Below are 15,439 nucleotides of genomic sequence, written 5' to 3'. Positions count from 1 at the left end.
TGGAGTGATTACCGATTCCTATCTGTAATAGAACTCACAGTGTTCACGTCTGCGATCGCTTCCAGGCATTAAGGAGTCTTCTGAGCACAAATCTGCTTCACTTTTTTGAAGGAGTTAATAAACATGTGGATAAAGGTGAACCGGTAGATGTAGTGTACTTGGATTTTCAGAAGGCGTTTGATAAAGTTCCTCATGAGAGGCTTCTAGGAAAAGTAAAACGTTATGGTATAGGTGGCGATGTCCTTTCGTGGATTACAAACTGGCTAAAAGATAGGAAACAGAGAATAGGATTAAATGGACAATTTTCTCAGTGGAAGAGAGTGGGCAGTGGAGTGCCTCAGGGATCTGTATTGGGACCCTTACTTTTCAATATATTTATAAATGATCTGGAAAGAAATACGACGAGTGAGATAATCAAATTTGCAGATGATACAAAATTGTTCAGAGTAGTTAAATCTCAAGCAGATTGTGATAAATTGCAGGAAGACCTTGTGAGACTGGAAAATTGGGCATCGAAATGGCAGATGAAATTTAATGTGGATAAGTGCAAGGTGATGGCATATAGGGAAAAATAACCCATGCTATAGTTACACAATGTTAGGTTCCATATTAGGTGCTACCACCCAAGAAAGAGATCTAGGCATCATAGTGGATAACACATTGAAATCGTCGGTTCAGTGTGCTGCGGCAGTCAAGAAAGCAAACAGAATGTTGGGAATTATTAGGAAGGGAATAGTGAATAAAACGTAAAATGTCATAATGCCTCTGTATCGCTCCATGGTGAGACCCCACCTTGAATACTGTGTACAGTACTGGTCGTCGCATCTCAAAAAAGATATAATTGCGATGTAGAAGGTACAGAGAAGGACGACCAAAATGATAAGGGGAATGGAACAGCTCCCTTATGAGGAAAGACTAAAGAGGTTAGGACTTTTCAGCTTGGAGAAGAGACGGCTGAGGGGGGATATGATAGAGGTGTTTAAAATCATGAGAGGTCTAGAATGGGTAGATGTGAATCGGTTATTTAGTCTTTCAGACAATAGAAAAACTAGGGGGCACTCCATGAAGTTAGCATGTGGCACATTTAAAACTAATCGGAGAAAGTTCTTCTTCACTCAACGCACAATTAAACTCTTGAATTTTTTGCCTGAGGATGTTGTTAGTGCAGTTAGTATAGCTGTGTTTAAAATAGGATTGGATAAGTTCTTGGAGGAGATGTCCATTACCTACTATTAACTAAGTTGATTTAGAAAATAGCCACTGCTATTACTAGCAACGGTAACATGAAATAGACTTAGTTTTTGGGTACTTGCCAGGTTCTTATGGCCTGGATTGGCCACTGTTGGAAACAGAATGCTGGGCTTGATGGACCCTTGGTCTGACCCAGTATGGCATGTTCTTATGTCAATTCTTCTTTTGGATTTGAATTTCTAGTTGACTTGCAAGTCACTTACTCATTTTTACAGTATTTTAATCCTTTTCAGAGTTTAGGCTTAGTAAAAATAGAATAGTAATCAGAATAGCAGGTGTATTTTTTAATTGCTTTTAGATGGTGCTTTCTAACATGAAAAAACTTGTATTTCTTTACCTTTTTCAGTGATGTGATAAAGAGTATTTGGCCTTCTTTGCCTGGCTTGGTTAATTGATTGTCCAAGCATTAGCACAAGATCTGGGTTATATTCAGTAAAGGGAGTGTATAAAGACATATCGTTCAATGTACTGGATTTATCAGCTCCCTTAGATATTAGGAGGCCGATATACAGCACCACTTAGCCGGATAAGAAGGGACAAATCCAACATGGATTTAGCCAAGGGAAGTCTTGCCTCACCAATCTGCTACTTTTTTTGAAGGTGTGAATAAATCTGTTAGCAAGCGAGTTGAGTTCAAATCGTTAATGCTTGTTTTTAAAAGTACTAAAGGTTGAAGGTCTGTCCTTTTTGGCAACACTACTCAAAAGATACATACCTGCTAGGAATTTACGTTCCCAAGGAAAATTATTACTGCAGGTACCCTCTATTAAGGAGGCCTGATTAATGGAAACTCAGAAATGAGTGTTCTATGTTATCGAACCATTGGTATGGAATGCTCTTTGGGAAGCACTAAGAAATATTGATGATATTTTAAAATTTCACAAGCAGTCAAAAGCATTTTTATTTTACAGATTTTGATAGCATTTGATGTTGCAGTATTAGCTGTTTAGATTAATTTTTTTATCTTTGTTATTTTATTATTATTGATCATATGATTTTATTGTATTTACATTGTTGTAATCCACCTAGTACGGGTATCCGTTATAGGTGGAATAGAAATTGTTTTAAATAAATAAAATTGCAGACCTGCTATTGAAAATTGTAAACTATCAGTAACATTGTCTATGGGACCTGAAGACTGGAGGTTTGCCAATGTAACTCCAATTTTTAAAAAGGGATCAAGGGGTGATCCAGGAAACTACAAACCTGTTGCAGAAGTGGACCCTTGCGCTGAGGTAGAGTTGGAGCAAATCACAGAGAGGGATCCTGTAGGTTCCCACCGTTGGCAGGCAGAGCTGGCTGGAGCAGAGCCCCAACAGGAACTTCACCCATACCAGCCCTCGTTCCCCTTAAGATGAGCCCTTGAGTGCTGGGGCTAGCTGGATTTAGGCGTGGGCCTCTTTGGAGATGTAGATCCATTGCGTAAAGTGTTGCAGGCCAGCACGGACAGAAGCGGAGTCGGTAGGGGCAGTGGGTTAGGCAGGCGGCAGCAGCAGCAGAGACGTTGCAGGCTGTGATAAATGGCAGGTGGAATTCGTTCAGTGTTGTGGTTTGGGCAGAGGTCTGGGCAGGCAAAGTTTAAGCACCTTGAAGAGCAGGCAGTGGTCAAAGGCAGGTGGAGGTCAAGCAGTGTCTATGTACAATCCGAAGTCAAAGCCAGAAGTGCAATCCGAGTGCGTGGAAAGGAGGAACAGCAGGACAGTCGAGACGCTGAAGACAGACGAGGGAAGGCAGATCACGAAGTCAAGAACTCAGGAGAAGACCAGACTTGAGAGGGAATGGGAAACAGAACACAGGAACTCATCTAGACACACAGCAGAAAACAGGAACCAAGAGGCAAGGATCGGGAACAGAAACCAGGAACGCAGAGGCAAACCGATACTCTAATGGAGTCAACCTATTGTCTAGGAATCTGAAGAGCACTGGAGGGAGCCTTAAATACAGAATGGCTCTTGCCATCATCAGAGGGCACTGCAGGGGATTTCCCACCACAGGCCCTTTAAAAGGCAGCAAGTTCGGCGTGCACACGCCTAGGGACACCTGGAACAACTGGCAGCGGCGTTCCTCATACCAACATATTGGGACTGTTCAGGCACAGCGGCCTGCCATTCTTCCATCAGGGTGGTTTGCCCCGAAATCAGGGAAGCGCACTCGGGGCTGGAGGGAAGAGTGGCTGGTCATGGGTCGATCCCATGACCAGCCAAACACAACAAGACCAGTGAGTCTGAAATCTGTGCCAGGCAAAATGGAAGAAACTATTATAAAGAACAAAATTGCTGAACATATAGATAAGCATAGTTTCATGGGTCAAAGCCAACATGGATTTAGCCAAGAGAAATCTTGCCTCACAAGTTTGCTACATTTTTTTGAGGGTGTAAATATACATGTGTGTAATCCTTAGTTAGGGTGTTTATAACCTCTGGTGCTGCTCTGGCTAGCTGACTTTTTCCCAGCTCGACTCTTGATAATCAAAATGGCCCAGGTGTTGGGACCTGGCCTACAGGCCAGGCCCTGCATCAGGCCTAATTCTAGGTCTGGGTCTAGGCCAAAGCCCCAGCATCTGATCCAGCCAACGAGGCCCCAGAGTCAAGACCCGGCCTGTAGCCTAGGTCCAGGGTGAGGCCCCAGCGATGGGACCCAGCCTCCAGGCCAGGTCACAGCATTGGGCCTGGGCCCAGGCTGAGGCCCCGGCATCAGGACCCAACTTCCAGACCTGGCCTCTGGTATTGGCCTCTGGTATCGGGCCTGTGTCCAGGCTGAGGCTTTGGCATCAGGACCCAACTTCCGGACCTGGCCTCTGGTATTGGCCTCTGGTATCGGGCCTGTGTCCAGGCTGAGGCTTTGGCATCAGGACCCGACCTCTGGGCCAGGTCACGGCATCGGGTCTGGGTCTGGGCTCTGGCCTAGGCTGAGGCTCCGGCATCAGGACCCAACTTCCGGACCTGGCCTCTGGTATTGGCCTCTGGTATCGGGCCTGTGTCCAGGCTGAGGCTTTGGCATCGGGACCCGACCTCTGGGCCAGGTCACGGCATCGGGCCTGGGTCTGGGCTCTGGCCTAGGCTGAGGTTCCGGCGTCAGGACTCAATCTCTGGGCCAGGCCCTGGGATCAGGCTTGGGTTCACTGAGGTGTTGACCTTGCATAGGCCGAGGGCATGGTAGGTCGCCACGAACTTGACCCACATAGGTTCAAGACTTTGTCCTGGTGCTAGACCTTGCTAGCAGATCTTCTCCAAACTGGGTAAGTGGGGGCTGGGGGGCATTTTTCTGGGCAGAAAGGGTGGGAGCCTCCGTTTTCAGGGTTTTTTTTTCAGGGTTTTTAAAACATTTTTTGATTCGTTTTTCTCTCACAAATTAAACGAATCAAGCAATCCACAAACTGAAATTCATCAGAAAAAAACACCCGAAAACAAACCAGAAATGAAAACAAATATTTTTCCCCTGCACATCCCCACTAAATACATGTTTTTCAGTGAAAAAGAGAAAGCATTAATATGTTACTATTGCACTAAAGAAAAGGATTCAATTAAAGCTATTAAAGCAGCAGTAGTATCTTCGTCACTCAAAATAGACTTCCTCCAGTTTCTTGGTTCTGGTGTTTTCTTTCTTGGTCTTATTCATAGGTCTCTTTTCATTTTTTCCCCATTCACATGGATTGGGAGAATGGCTGGCTAGGCAGAAGGAGTTTTCGTAAACCATATGAATGACTAGGGCCCCAGGTATTAAGTAAAGAGCAATTTTCCTGGTACAATTCCTTTTAAACATTGATAATAAAACCAGACCACATAAATTGCATTGTACCATGTCAAAGTATTAAAGAAAAAAAATCATACTTGCCAAGTATGGCAGGAGCTTACGATGACTCTCAGACCCTACAAATAGGTGAGAATGGGGTAGGGGTTCAGAAAGGAATTGGGACAGAGTGATGTGTTGGGCTAGAGCTGAAGCAGAATAGTAAAACCAGCAAGGTATCCAAAGGGTTCCAGAGTTTTGAAGAAGCACGTCTCAACCTCTTCCTGTACCCAAGACTCTGAGAAGAAAGGGAATATTGAATAATGCGGGTACTACTGTAGGATGTACAAGAGATTACATTCTTGAACAAGAGGTCTTTGGTTTAAGTCCAGAGGGAAATAAATAGTTAAGAACATAAGAAACTGCCATGCTGGGTCAGACCAAGGGTCCATTAAGCCCAGCATCCTGTTTCCAACAGAGGCCAAAACCAGGCCACAAGAACCTGGCAATTACCCAAACACTAAGAAGAACCCATGCTACTGATGCAATTAATAGCAGTGGCTATTCCCTAAGTATAATTGATTAATAACCATTAATGGACTTCTCCTCCAAGAACTTATCCAAACCTTTTTTGAACCCAGCTACACTAACTGCACTAACCACATCCTCTGGCAACAAATTCCAGAGCTTTATTGTGCGTTGAGTGAAAAAGAATTTTCTCCGATTAGTCTTAAATGTGCTACTTGCTAACTTCATGGAATGCCCCCTAGTCCTTCTATTATTCGAAAGTGTAAATAACCGAGTTACATCTACTCGTTCAAGACCTCTCATGATCTTAAAGACCTCTATCATATCCCCCCTCAACCGTCTCTTCTCCAAGCTGAACAGCCCTAACCTCTTCAGCCTTTCCTCATAGGGGAGCTGTTCCATCCCCTTTATCATTTTGGTTGCCCTTCTCTGTACCTTCTCCATCGCAACTATATCTTTTTTGAGATGCGGCGACCAGAATTGTACACAGTATTCAAGGTGCGGTCTCACCATGGAGCGATACAGAGGCAGTATGACATTTTCCGTTCTATTAACCATTCCCTTCCTAATAATTCCTAACATTCTATTTGCTTTTTTGACTGCTGTAGCACACTGAGGCCTTGCTAGCAGATCACAGAGCAGGCCTTGCTAGCAGATCACAGAGCATGACTGAACCTATGGCTAACGATTTCCAGAGCCCAGCTTTGGAAGCAGATGGACTGCCCCCTGTGGGTTAAGGTTAGAAGCAGTGGGAATTCTCTGTTTACGAAGATGAATTGTATGTGAGAAATAAGAGGCCGTCCTGAGTGAGAACACAGAGTTGGTCAATTCCGGTAGCGTGCTCAAACATTCTGTAGTACAGAAAAAGAACTAGGGCAAATCTTTAACATGGTAAAACCTTTAAAATAAAGTTCCTGAAACATTTTTCACACTATAGCTCTATCAAAAGTCAGGGTTAAGGCTAAGAGTTCGCCCGCCATTTACACTAATAGTATGTTTGTTCTGACCTGAATGTGCACAAAGCAAGGTAATTACTGACAGCAGAAGAAGGGGTAGCCAGGCAGTTAAGTCATAATGCATTTTGCATTAGTACTCGGGGCTAGAAACACAACCTTTTGCTGCCAGAGGATGAAAAATAATGTATGTTAACACTCAGAATTTATGTGAACTTCTGTTTGGTGCATGCTGTTTGTTCTTTTTTCAGTTTAATGACTGTAACAACATCATAGTGATTCAAACTGTTTCATATATAATATTTCAAGTATCTTATATTCTTTCTTGTATTAAGCATTCAGTCTTCATTTACCAGATCTACCAAGCAGCATTTTCTTCCCTGTTTTTTATTCCAGATGTATCTCCATATTTTTTGTTGAGTTCCAAACATACTTTGCTCAGGATTATGCCCGAACAGCTTGGATACATTCCATAGCAGATTGTGCCACAATGGTTTGTGGTGAGTATTACACTTCAGAAATAATCAACTCATTTGCTCTTTAACTCTGCATGTCCTGGTCTCAAACATTAGTAAGTATGTGCTGGAAAACAACCCTCACGCTCAGCAGAGAATGGCAACCAGTTCTTAAAATTAGCTTGCAGACCTTCCTAGGCTATTTCAATGTGAAAGGAACTTGCTATTTATTTTGGAGACTACAACTCTAGACCATAATATACATAACTGTCAGATGTCTTTCACTATTGCTATAGCCCTTCCTCACTTTACAACAGATTCTTTCCATTCAACTTATGTCACAGAGGAGATTTTCTAAAGCTCAAGGTCCCTATCCTCCTTGCCTCTGGCTCCACTTCACCATCTACTTGACTCGTATTTCAACTGAAACTCTTCCTGAGAGATTGGTACTCAGCTCATTCAGGCACTAGACTCTCTCATATTGTATGTGCCCCATCCAGATGGGGTTACATGCACTTAGGTGCGTTCAATCACACTTTATTCTCGGAAAGAATATACAGTGCATAATGTGCTAAAGTGAATGAAAACAAATACAGAGCCCTAATGAACAGCCATGTAATAATCATCACCTTGACTTAACTCAATGGTTTGGAGTCAAGTGGGAACTACTTAGCACTAGTACTTAGTAGTGCTAAGTGACAAATTGGCAGCATTTCATGTTTATCAATATGGAAAATGCTATTCTCTAATTTAAATGCAAATATCGTATATATATCTCTTTTTGTTGTAGGGTATGAACTGTGGATGTTAACAAAACTAAAATCCAGTGCCCAACCAGAATTTAAGCTATCTCGGCCTCCTTTCGGTTAAAATTCAATGCAAGGCCTTTTTTATTGGCCTTTTGGCTGAGATTGAGAACCTGAACAGCAAGGGATGGGAGGGGGAGGCGACTCTAGGGCCCTTCGACCGGACTCCACTGAGAACACAATTACATTACAGCTCACGGTGGAAGCTGGAAGAGATGGGGCAAGATTTAGTAGCCCAGGTAGGTTCAAAGTCCATGGGTACCTTTGTACCTATGGATAGGGATGTGCAGGAAAAAAAATTGTTTTTATTTAGGTTTTTTTGGGGGGAGTTTTTTTTTCCCTCGAATTGCATTTTGTGGATTATTTGATTTGTTTTCATTCATTAGAAAAAAACAAATCAAACAATTTAAAAAAAAAAACCCAAAAATGGTCAAACATTGAAAACAAGGCCTCCCGGGTCCTCCTGCCGCTTGCTAAAAAAAAATGCTGGGGCCGGAATTTCCCCCCGGTCCCCACTTTCTTGGTCTGATGGAGATTTTACCACCTTTGGCCTAGACCCAGGCTCAAGACTTGGCCTCCCATAGGTCGAGTGTGCAGTATTTCACCCAGAGGCCAGGTCCCGATGCCAGGGCCTTGGCCCGGACCCAGGCCCAATGCCATGATCGGACCCAGAGGCTGCATCTTGATTCCAGGGCCTCGGCTCAGGTCCAGGTCTGACATTGCGATACGATCTGGAGGCCGGGTTCTGATGCTGGGGTCTAGGCCCGGACCCAGACCCAACACCACAACCCAACCTGGAAGCTAGGTTCTGATGCCTGGGCCTCGGCCCAGGCTTTGGAGACTGTTCTTCATCCTCTACTTTTTTTGGCACTTACAAGCTAAATGATGCCATCTACTGGGGTCGCGCTGGAGTTAACTGTGGCACATTCACCCCAGTAAATAATGCAGTACTTCAAAATGGCGCCGTCTGCTGAGGTGAGTCCACCGGAGTTAATTAACTCTGTTGCGACCCCATTGGATGGTGACATTTGGCTTGCAAGTGTAAGTGCCGAAGAAAGAAGAGGACGAGGAAGAGGCTCTGAGGCCTGGCCCTGATCCTGGGCTGAAACCCAGATGTCCAGTCCCGATCTCCTGGCTGAGGCCTCAGCATTGGGACCTGGCCTCCGGGTCAGTTAGCGACATCAGACTTGGGTCCAGGCTGAGGCCCTGGTGTCGGGATATGGCCTCTGGGCTGAGGCCTCAGCATCTGGCCTGGCCTCTGCAGGTTGCGGCATCAGGCCTGGGTCTGGACCGAGGCCCTGGCATCGGGGTCTGGCCTCTGGGCCGAGGCCCCCGGCATCAGGACTGGCCTCCGGGCTTGGTCGCAATGTTGGGCATGGATCTGGGCCCCAGCCTAGGCTGCAGCCCTGGTGTTGGGACCCGGTCTCTGGGCTGGGTCCTTGCGTAGGCCCCAGCATTGGGACCCGGCCTTCGTCGGATACCCGACAGATAAGGTAAGTTTTTTGTTGTTGTTTAATTTTTGGGGGTCTCGGTCAAGGCCCCAGGGTCAGCCCATGCCTCCACCGGGACCCCGGCATTCTGCTCAGGCCTAGGCTGCAGCCCCTGCTTTGGGCCTGGGCATATGCCCTAGGCAAGGCCCTGGCTTCAGGCCTAGACATAAGCCCATATCATTAGTTTTAAAATGAAATGAACAAATAAGATTTGTTTCATTCTGGGAGGCCCCTGATTCAGCCTTATTCGTCGCATTTGCAGTTTTGTTTTAAACAAATACACACCCCTACCTGTAGACCTGATAGGTAATTTTGAAAAAGATACTACTCATATAGTTTTTCTTTGAAAGTTTGCTCACATGGGTACACAAGTACAAAAGTCGCCTTATACTTTGTACCTGCTATTTGTGTTGGTGGCTGATGGGGGGAAAAATAGCACACATATATTTGAAAATAGTATGTACTCATGTTGTTTCTCCCCTTCCTCAAGAATGCCTCTTTTTATTGCAATTCAAAGTCTGCTGCTATGAACCCCGTTTGTAGTTTCTATTTAATATTTTATATATTCCTCTATCTCCAAACAAAATGGATGCAGAGAATATCATAAAATACACAATCAATTATTAAACATTAAAGCAGTTTTTGGCCATTATTTGCATGTACTGAAACATATGCATACACATTCAGAGCAGAACTATGCTATATTTGTTAGAGATGTGAATCGGAACTGGAATCGGTTCGGATTCCGGTTCCGATTCACATGTGGGTTTTTTTCCATCGGGCCCGATCACGTTTTGTTTATCGGCTGCGCTCCAGCCGATTTGTTTATCAGCTGCGCCCCAGCCGTTTTGTTTATCGGCTGCGCCCTAGCCGCTGGACTTTTGGCAAGTCTTGTGGGGGTCAGGAGGGTCCCCCAAGACTTTCCAAAAGCCCCTGGTGGTCCAACGCGGGTCCGATCTCCTGCACTCGGGCCATCGGCTGCCAGTAATCAAAATGGCGCCGATAGCCTTTGCCCTTACTATGTCACAGGGGCTACCGGTGCCATTGGTCAGCCCCTGTCACATTGTAGGAGCACAAGATGGGCCGGCCATCCAGTGCTCCTTCCATGTGACAGGATCCGGCCAATGGCACGATACCCTGTCACATGGTAAGGGCAAAGGGCCATCGGCGCCATTTTGATTAGTGGCAGCCGACGGCCCGGGAGCCGGAGGACTGCCCCGAGCGGTAGATCGCGGGAGATCGCTCCCGGGACCCCCACTGGACCACCAGGTACCTGTAAAAAGGTTTTTGGGGGTCGGGAGGGTGGGGGAAGCTAAGGGGGTTACTTTTAAAGGGTCGGGGTGGGTTTAGGGGATCAATATCGTGGGGTTTTCCTATCGTTTTGGGGGAGCCCACGATTTCTGACGATTTTGAAAATATCGATGATATTTTCAATCGTCCGAAGCCCGATTCACATCCCTAGTATTTGTTACACTCGCTGCTCGTGGGATAGCTCCGTGAGCGACTTCACTCACTCCAGATGCTGCCGACAAGCTCTCGCAGCTGGATGCCACCGACACATGGCAGACACCGACGCTCTTGCAGGACATTTCCTAGGTGTGCGTTCGAGCGCCTGAAATCTGCAGCCTTAAAGGGCCCACGCTGGAAAAACCCCCGGCGCCCTTGGATGATGCCATGACCTGCTGCCCTATAAAAGGGCTCTCCTGATACCACCTTGTTGCCTCAGCAAGGTCTCCAGCCAGTCCTGTTTCAATTCTGTCTCAAGCATGGTCCTATTTCAAGTCTTCGGTCCTGCTTCAGTCTTCAGTCTTGTCTCCAAACCTCAGCCCACTTAAGCCTCGCTCCGCTCCAAGTCTTCAGCTTCCTTGTCTTCAGCCCTGCCTCCGTCTTAGTTTCCTGAACTCTGTCATAGCCTGGCCTGTGCCAAGACTCGCTCATCTGCCGTTGGCGCAAATCTTAGGACCCAGACCACGAGGTTGCGCCTATTGTGCCACAGCAAGAGGGGCTCACACTCACTTAATTCGCAACAGTATTTGATAAAATAGTAGGATAAATCTCTGAGCGCCCACTTACACGCACAAATTCAGTACCACGAATAGGTTTAAAAGTTAGGCTTCCTGTGATTCAGGCACTCAATTTTCAATCTGGCCACGCTGAGATAGAGACCTTGGGTAATTCCATGGACTTTGCACCCAGTGTGCAAAAAGAAAGTATGCGTGTGCTTTTGCTTTGAAACCTGCTGCAGGTGCACAGTAGCCATGCACACTTGCACCTCCTTTTTCTGTGGGTACTTTGTGTGCGCAAATAAATGTGCATAGATCTGAATTTGCAATCTGAGTCCCTCGCCAGGAACACCTTCTCTAAATGCAGCTAAAAGTACAGTTTTACCTGCTGCAAGGGGCGGAGGCAGGGAATAACAAAACATATTTTCACTTGGGTAAACACACATTTACTGAATGTTAAAACTTCTGATATTGCCCCCTCTATGTTTAATTTAAGTCATCTTTCCCCTTTTTTTTTGGGGGGGGGGGGGGTGTTTGTACAAATTTGAAAAAAAAGTCAGATATTATAACAGTTTTGTGCTGGGAAGCATGCATCTCTGTAGTGCAATTCACTTGAGAAACTATCACTGATATGCAAATATGCTTTCACAGTTTATACTTCCTTTCCTGTTTACTGTGTGTAGCCTTTGCTGTACCTTCAGTTTTTCTATATGGAAGACAGGAGCCAAAGACATTTCTCCTTCCTTTACCTTTAAATATATTTTGCTGTATGTCTAATGATAACTCGGTAAAATATCTGCTTCCTTTACTATACTATCTCTTACTGTGAGAGGCATTTGATCATTCATTAAAAAGGACAAGAATTAAAAAAAAACAAACCATAAACACGCACATGTTCCCCAGCTGCAGGAAACACACTTAAGCAGAAAGGTGCACCTGAAGCTATCGAGAGGCTGGGTGGGCTTAACTTTTTTTGTTTTATGTAATTCTAAAACTTGCAGTAAATGACTTACCATCTCTCATAACCGCTGGGGTTTAACCTTATCTATGCAATTCATTCTTCCCTATTTCGAGCTATTGTACCCCACTTCTTACCTGCTTACTTGCTGTAGAAGCAGCGATGAACACAAAAGAGTTCTAACCAATAATGTGCTTGGTACTGCGGTCTGTCTCATAGCTGTGCATCGTGTACGTATGTATCCGTTACATACGCATGCAGGGCATACGTAACGGAAGGTAGACCAGAGGCAATCTGCCTCTGGTCTACCTTCAGTAGAAGGAAGAATATCAAACGCTTCTATATCAATACGTACACGCATTATGGAGCAAGATATGTGCTTTTAGCTGCATCGAGGAAGAACATCTTTCAGGCAGACTAAGTTAAGTGTACCCATGCCCTCGGAAAGATCAATCTCTTAAGAAAGCAGGGCAAATGAAGGGCAATTAGGACATATCTATGTCTGCGGTTTCTTTACAGGACAGTTCTCATCAGACTTTTAACTGTTATATCTGGGTCCTCAGAAGGAGTGCTTTTAGCACTCCTGCTAAGGAGGATGTGAATCGTTTTTTGACGATTTAAAATATCGTCCGATATTTTTTAAATCGTCAGAAATCGTTAAAACATGCGATACAATAGAAATTCCCCCGATTTATCGTTAAAAAATCGTTAATTGGGATAGTGTCCACTAAAGGGAGTTATTTGGGGGGAGGGTGGGAAAACCGGCACACCAAAACAACCCCTAAACCCACCCCGACCCTTTAAAACTAATCCCTTACCTTCCCCCACTCTCCCAAACCCCCCCAAACACTTTTTACATGTACCTGGTGGTCCAGTGGAAGTCCCGGGACCGATCGCCTGCTCTCGGGCCATCGGCTGCCACTCATAAAAATAGCGCTGATGGCCCGATAAAAACAAAACAAAACACCCGACCCTTAAAAAGCGCCCCGTTAGCTTCCCCCACCCTCCCGAAGCCCCCAAAACATTTTAAAATTACCTGGTGGTCTAGTGGTGGTCCCGGGAGCGATCTCCTGTTCTCAGGCCGTCGTCTGCCACTAATAAAAATGGCGCCGATGGCCCTTTGCCCTTACCATATGACAGGGTATCCGTGCCATTGGCCGGCCCCTGTCACATGGTAGGAGCACTGGATGGCCGGCGCCATCTTTAAAGATGGCGCCGGCCATGGCCCAAGACTTACTAAAAGCCCTGGTGGTCCAGCGGGGGTCCCGGGAGCAATCTTCCGCTCTCAGGCCATTGGGCTTGCCAGGAATCAAACTGGCGCCGGTGCCCCTTTACCCTTACCATGTGACAGGGGCTACTGGTGCCATTGGTCGGCCCTGTCACATGGTAGGAGCAATGGACGTCCGGTGCCATCTTAGAAAAATGGCGTGGGCCATCCATTGCTCCTTTCATGTGACAGGGGCCGACCAATGGCACTGGTAGCCCCTGTCACATGGTAAGGGCAAAGGGCCACCAGCGCCATTTTGATTAGTGGCAGCCGACGGCCCGAGAGGGAGAGATTGCTCCTGGGACCCCGCTGGACCACCAGGGCTTTCAGTAAGTCTTGGGGGGGGGATCAGGATGGTGGGGGTGGGGGTTGTAATTAAGTAAATTTGAAGGGGTGGGGGGGGGGTTCGTTGAAAATCGCCAAAAAAAAAAAAAAACGAGCCACAGGAAAACAACATTTTCCACAAGGCACCTGAACCACAGCCCGACCCGAAAACCTTAAACGACGCACATCTCTATATTTTACACGCATAAAAAAATTAATAAGTACGCATAAAAACCCAGATTTATACACAGAGGTAGGAATTTTATAAAGTATGCCCAAAATAGTTACATGTGCACATACTTGAATTCACCAGTTTGCTGATCCTGTTGCCAGTTCATCCAGTTTGTTTCCAGTTTACCTAGACCTTGAAGCATTTCACCCTATACTCCCCCTGTGCACCCTGACCTCCCACCCAAAAGTTGCAGACAACAGGCAAATTAATTCAAAAGGTGCTGGGCCCATTCTGTACCCATTGGACACGACCTTGATGGAGCAGGCCCACAGAGTCCAACCGAGCACAGGACTGGAAAGAGAACTAGGAGTGATCATGCTGTGTATACTAACTTGAAATACAGAAAAGAAGCTGCATCTAAGCCTCATAATGAAAGAAGGCTATGCTCAGTTCTGGTCTGCAGTGTTTTGAAAAAAAAATTGTTTTTAAAAAGATACCAGTTTTTGAGTCTTGTTTCCTTTTGTAAAAAAAAGTATATAATTCTACATATCATGTAGCACAATTTAAAGTTACCATTTGGGATTAGACATGATGGTCCTTTCCTGTTCAGGTTGTGCATCACCATATTAATAGAACTTAAAGGAATTATTTTTTATAACAGCATTACACTACCATTCTGGGTGTATGTGACATAGCTGAGTCAATTAATTTGTAAGTCGTAATTCTGGAAACATAGGATTTTGAACTGGCTCTGTCTTTTGTAAAGGATGTGTTGACCCAGTCCTGGTTTTACTTCATTGCATTCATGGGCTTGTACTAAGAGAAATAAGAGGACAAGTCCACGTATGCACTCCAGGTTAAAACTAAGACTGGACCAACCAGTCCTGACAATAATGGAGCTAGGTGGCAACCCTACTAAGAGATAGACAATGTTATTCATTTTGAGCAGGGATCCCCAAACTCATTCCTAGAGGCTCACAACCTAGTCAGGGTTGCATACTCACCCCAGGTTGACTGGACAGGCTGATCCAGTTCTGGTTTTGCCCCATTGCATGCATAGTCTTGTAGTTCTGGTTGTCCCATTGATGTCCCTTAAACAGTCAGAACAACAATTCCGTGCATGCAACAAATCAAAACCAGAATTAGATCGGTCTGTTTGGTTGACCTGGGCTGAGTTTGCAACTCTGTTTACAGGATTTCCACAATGAATATGCATGAGATATATTTCTGAAAACTAGAATGGTTGTGGCTCTTGAGGACTGGATTTGAGTCCCCTGATTATGTGGTATGTAATATATGCTCTGACTTTTTTTTTTTTTTTTTACTTCTGAGATTGTATTTTTCTTTTCCAGCACCACTTGGGAGTTTTGTGAGCAATCACTTATCCTGTCAAGTAGGAATCATGTTCGGAGGCTTGCTTGCCGCTGCTGGACTAATTCTAAGTTCATTTGCCACAAGCCTGGAATACCTGTATCTTACCCTTGGAGCCCTTACAGGTAGCAT

General features: G+C 45.3%; 1 protein-coding gene across 5 annotated transcripts in view; it reads left to right on the top strand.

Moving 5' to 3' along the window:
* Positions 1–15,439, top strand: part of SLC16A12 (solute carrier family 16 member 12) — a 145,582-nt gene that overhangs the window by 120,497 nt on the left and 9,646 nt on the right. For 4 of the 5 annotated variants that reach the window (XM_029609835.1, XM_029609837.1, XM_029609836.1 and 1 more), the window contains 2 exons: positions 6,858–6,961; positions 15,289–15,432. In XM_029609835.1, the coding sequence (XP_029465695.1) occupies positions 6,858–6,961; positions 15,289–15,432 (248 nt within the window). The remainder of the gene's footprint in view (positions 1–6,857; positions 6,962–15,288; positions 15,433–15,439) is intronic. The other variant, XM_029609839.1, reaches the window with a different exon arrangement.

This window comes from Rhinatrema bivittatum, chromosome 7, assembly GCF_901001135.1.
Source record: "Rhinatrema bivittatum chromosome 7, aRhiBiv1.1, whole genome shotgun sequence".
Classification (NCBI taxonomy): Eukaryota; Metazoa; Chordata; class Amphibia; order Gymnophiona; family Rhinatrematidae; genus Rhinatrema; species Rhinatrema bivittatum.
The sequence above is the reverse complement of the archived record's forward strand: the minus strand, read 5'-3'. Positions and strand labels throughout refer to the sequence as shown.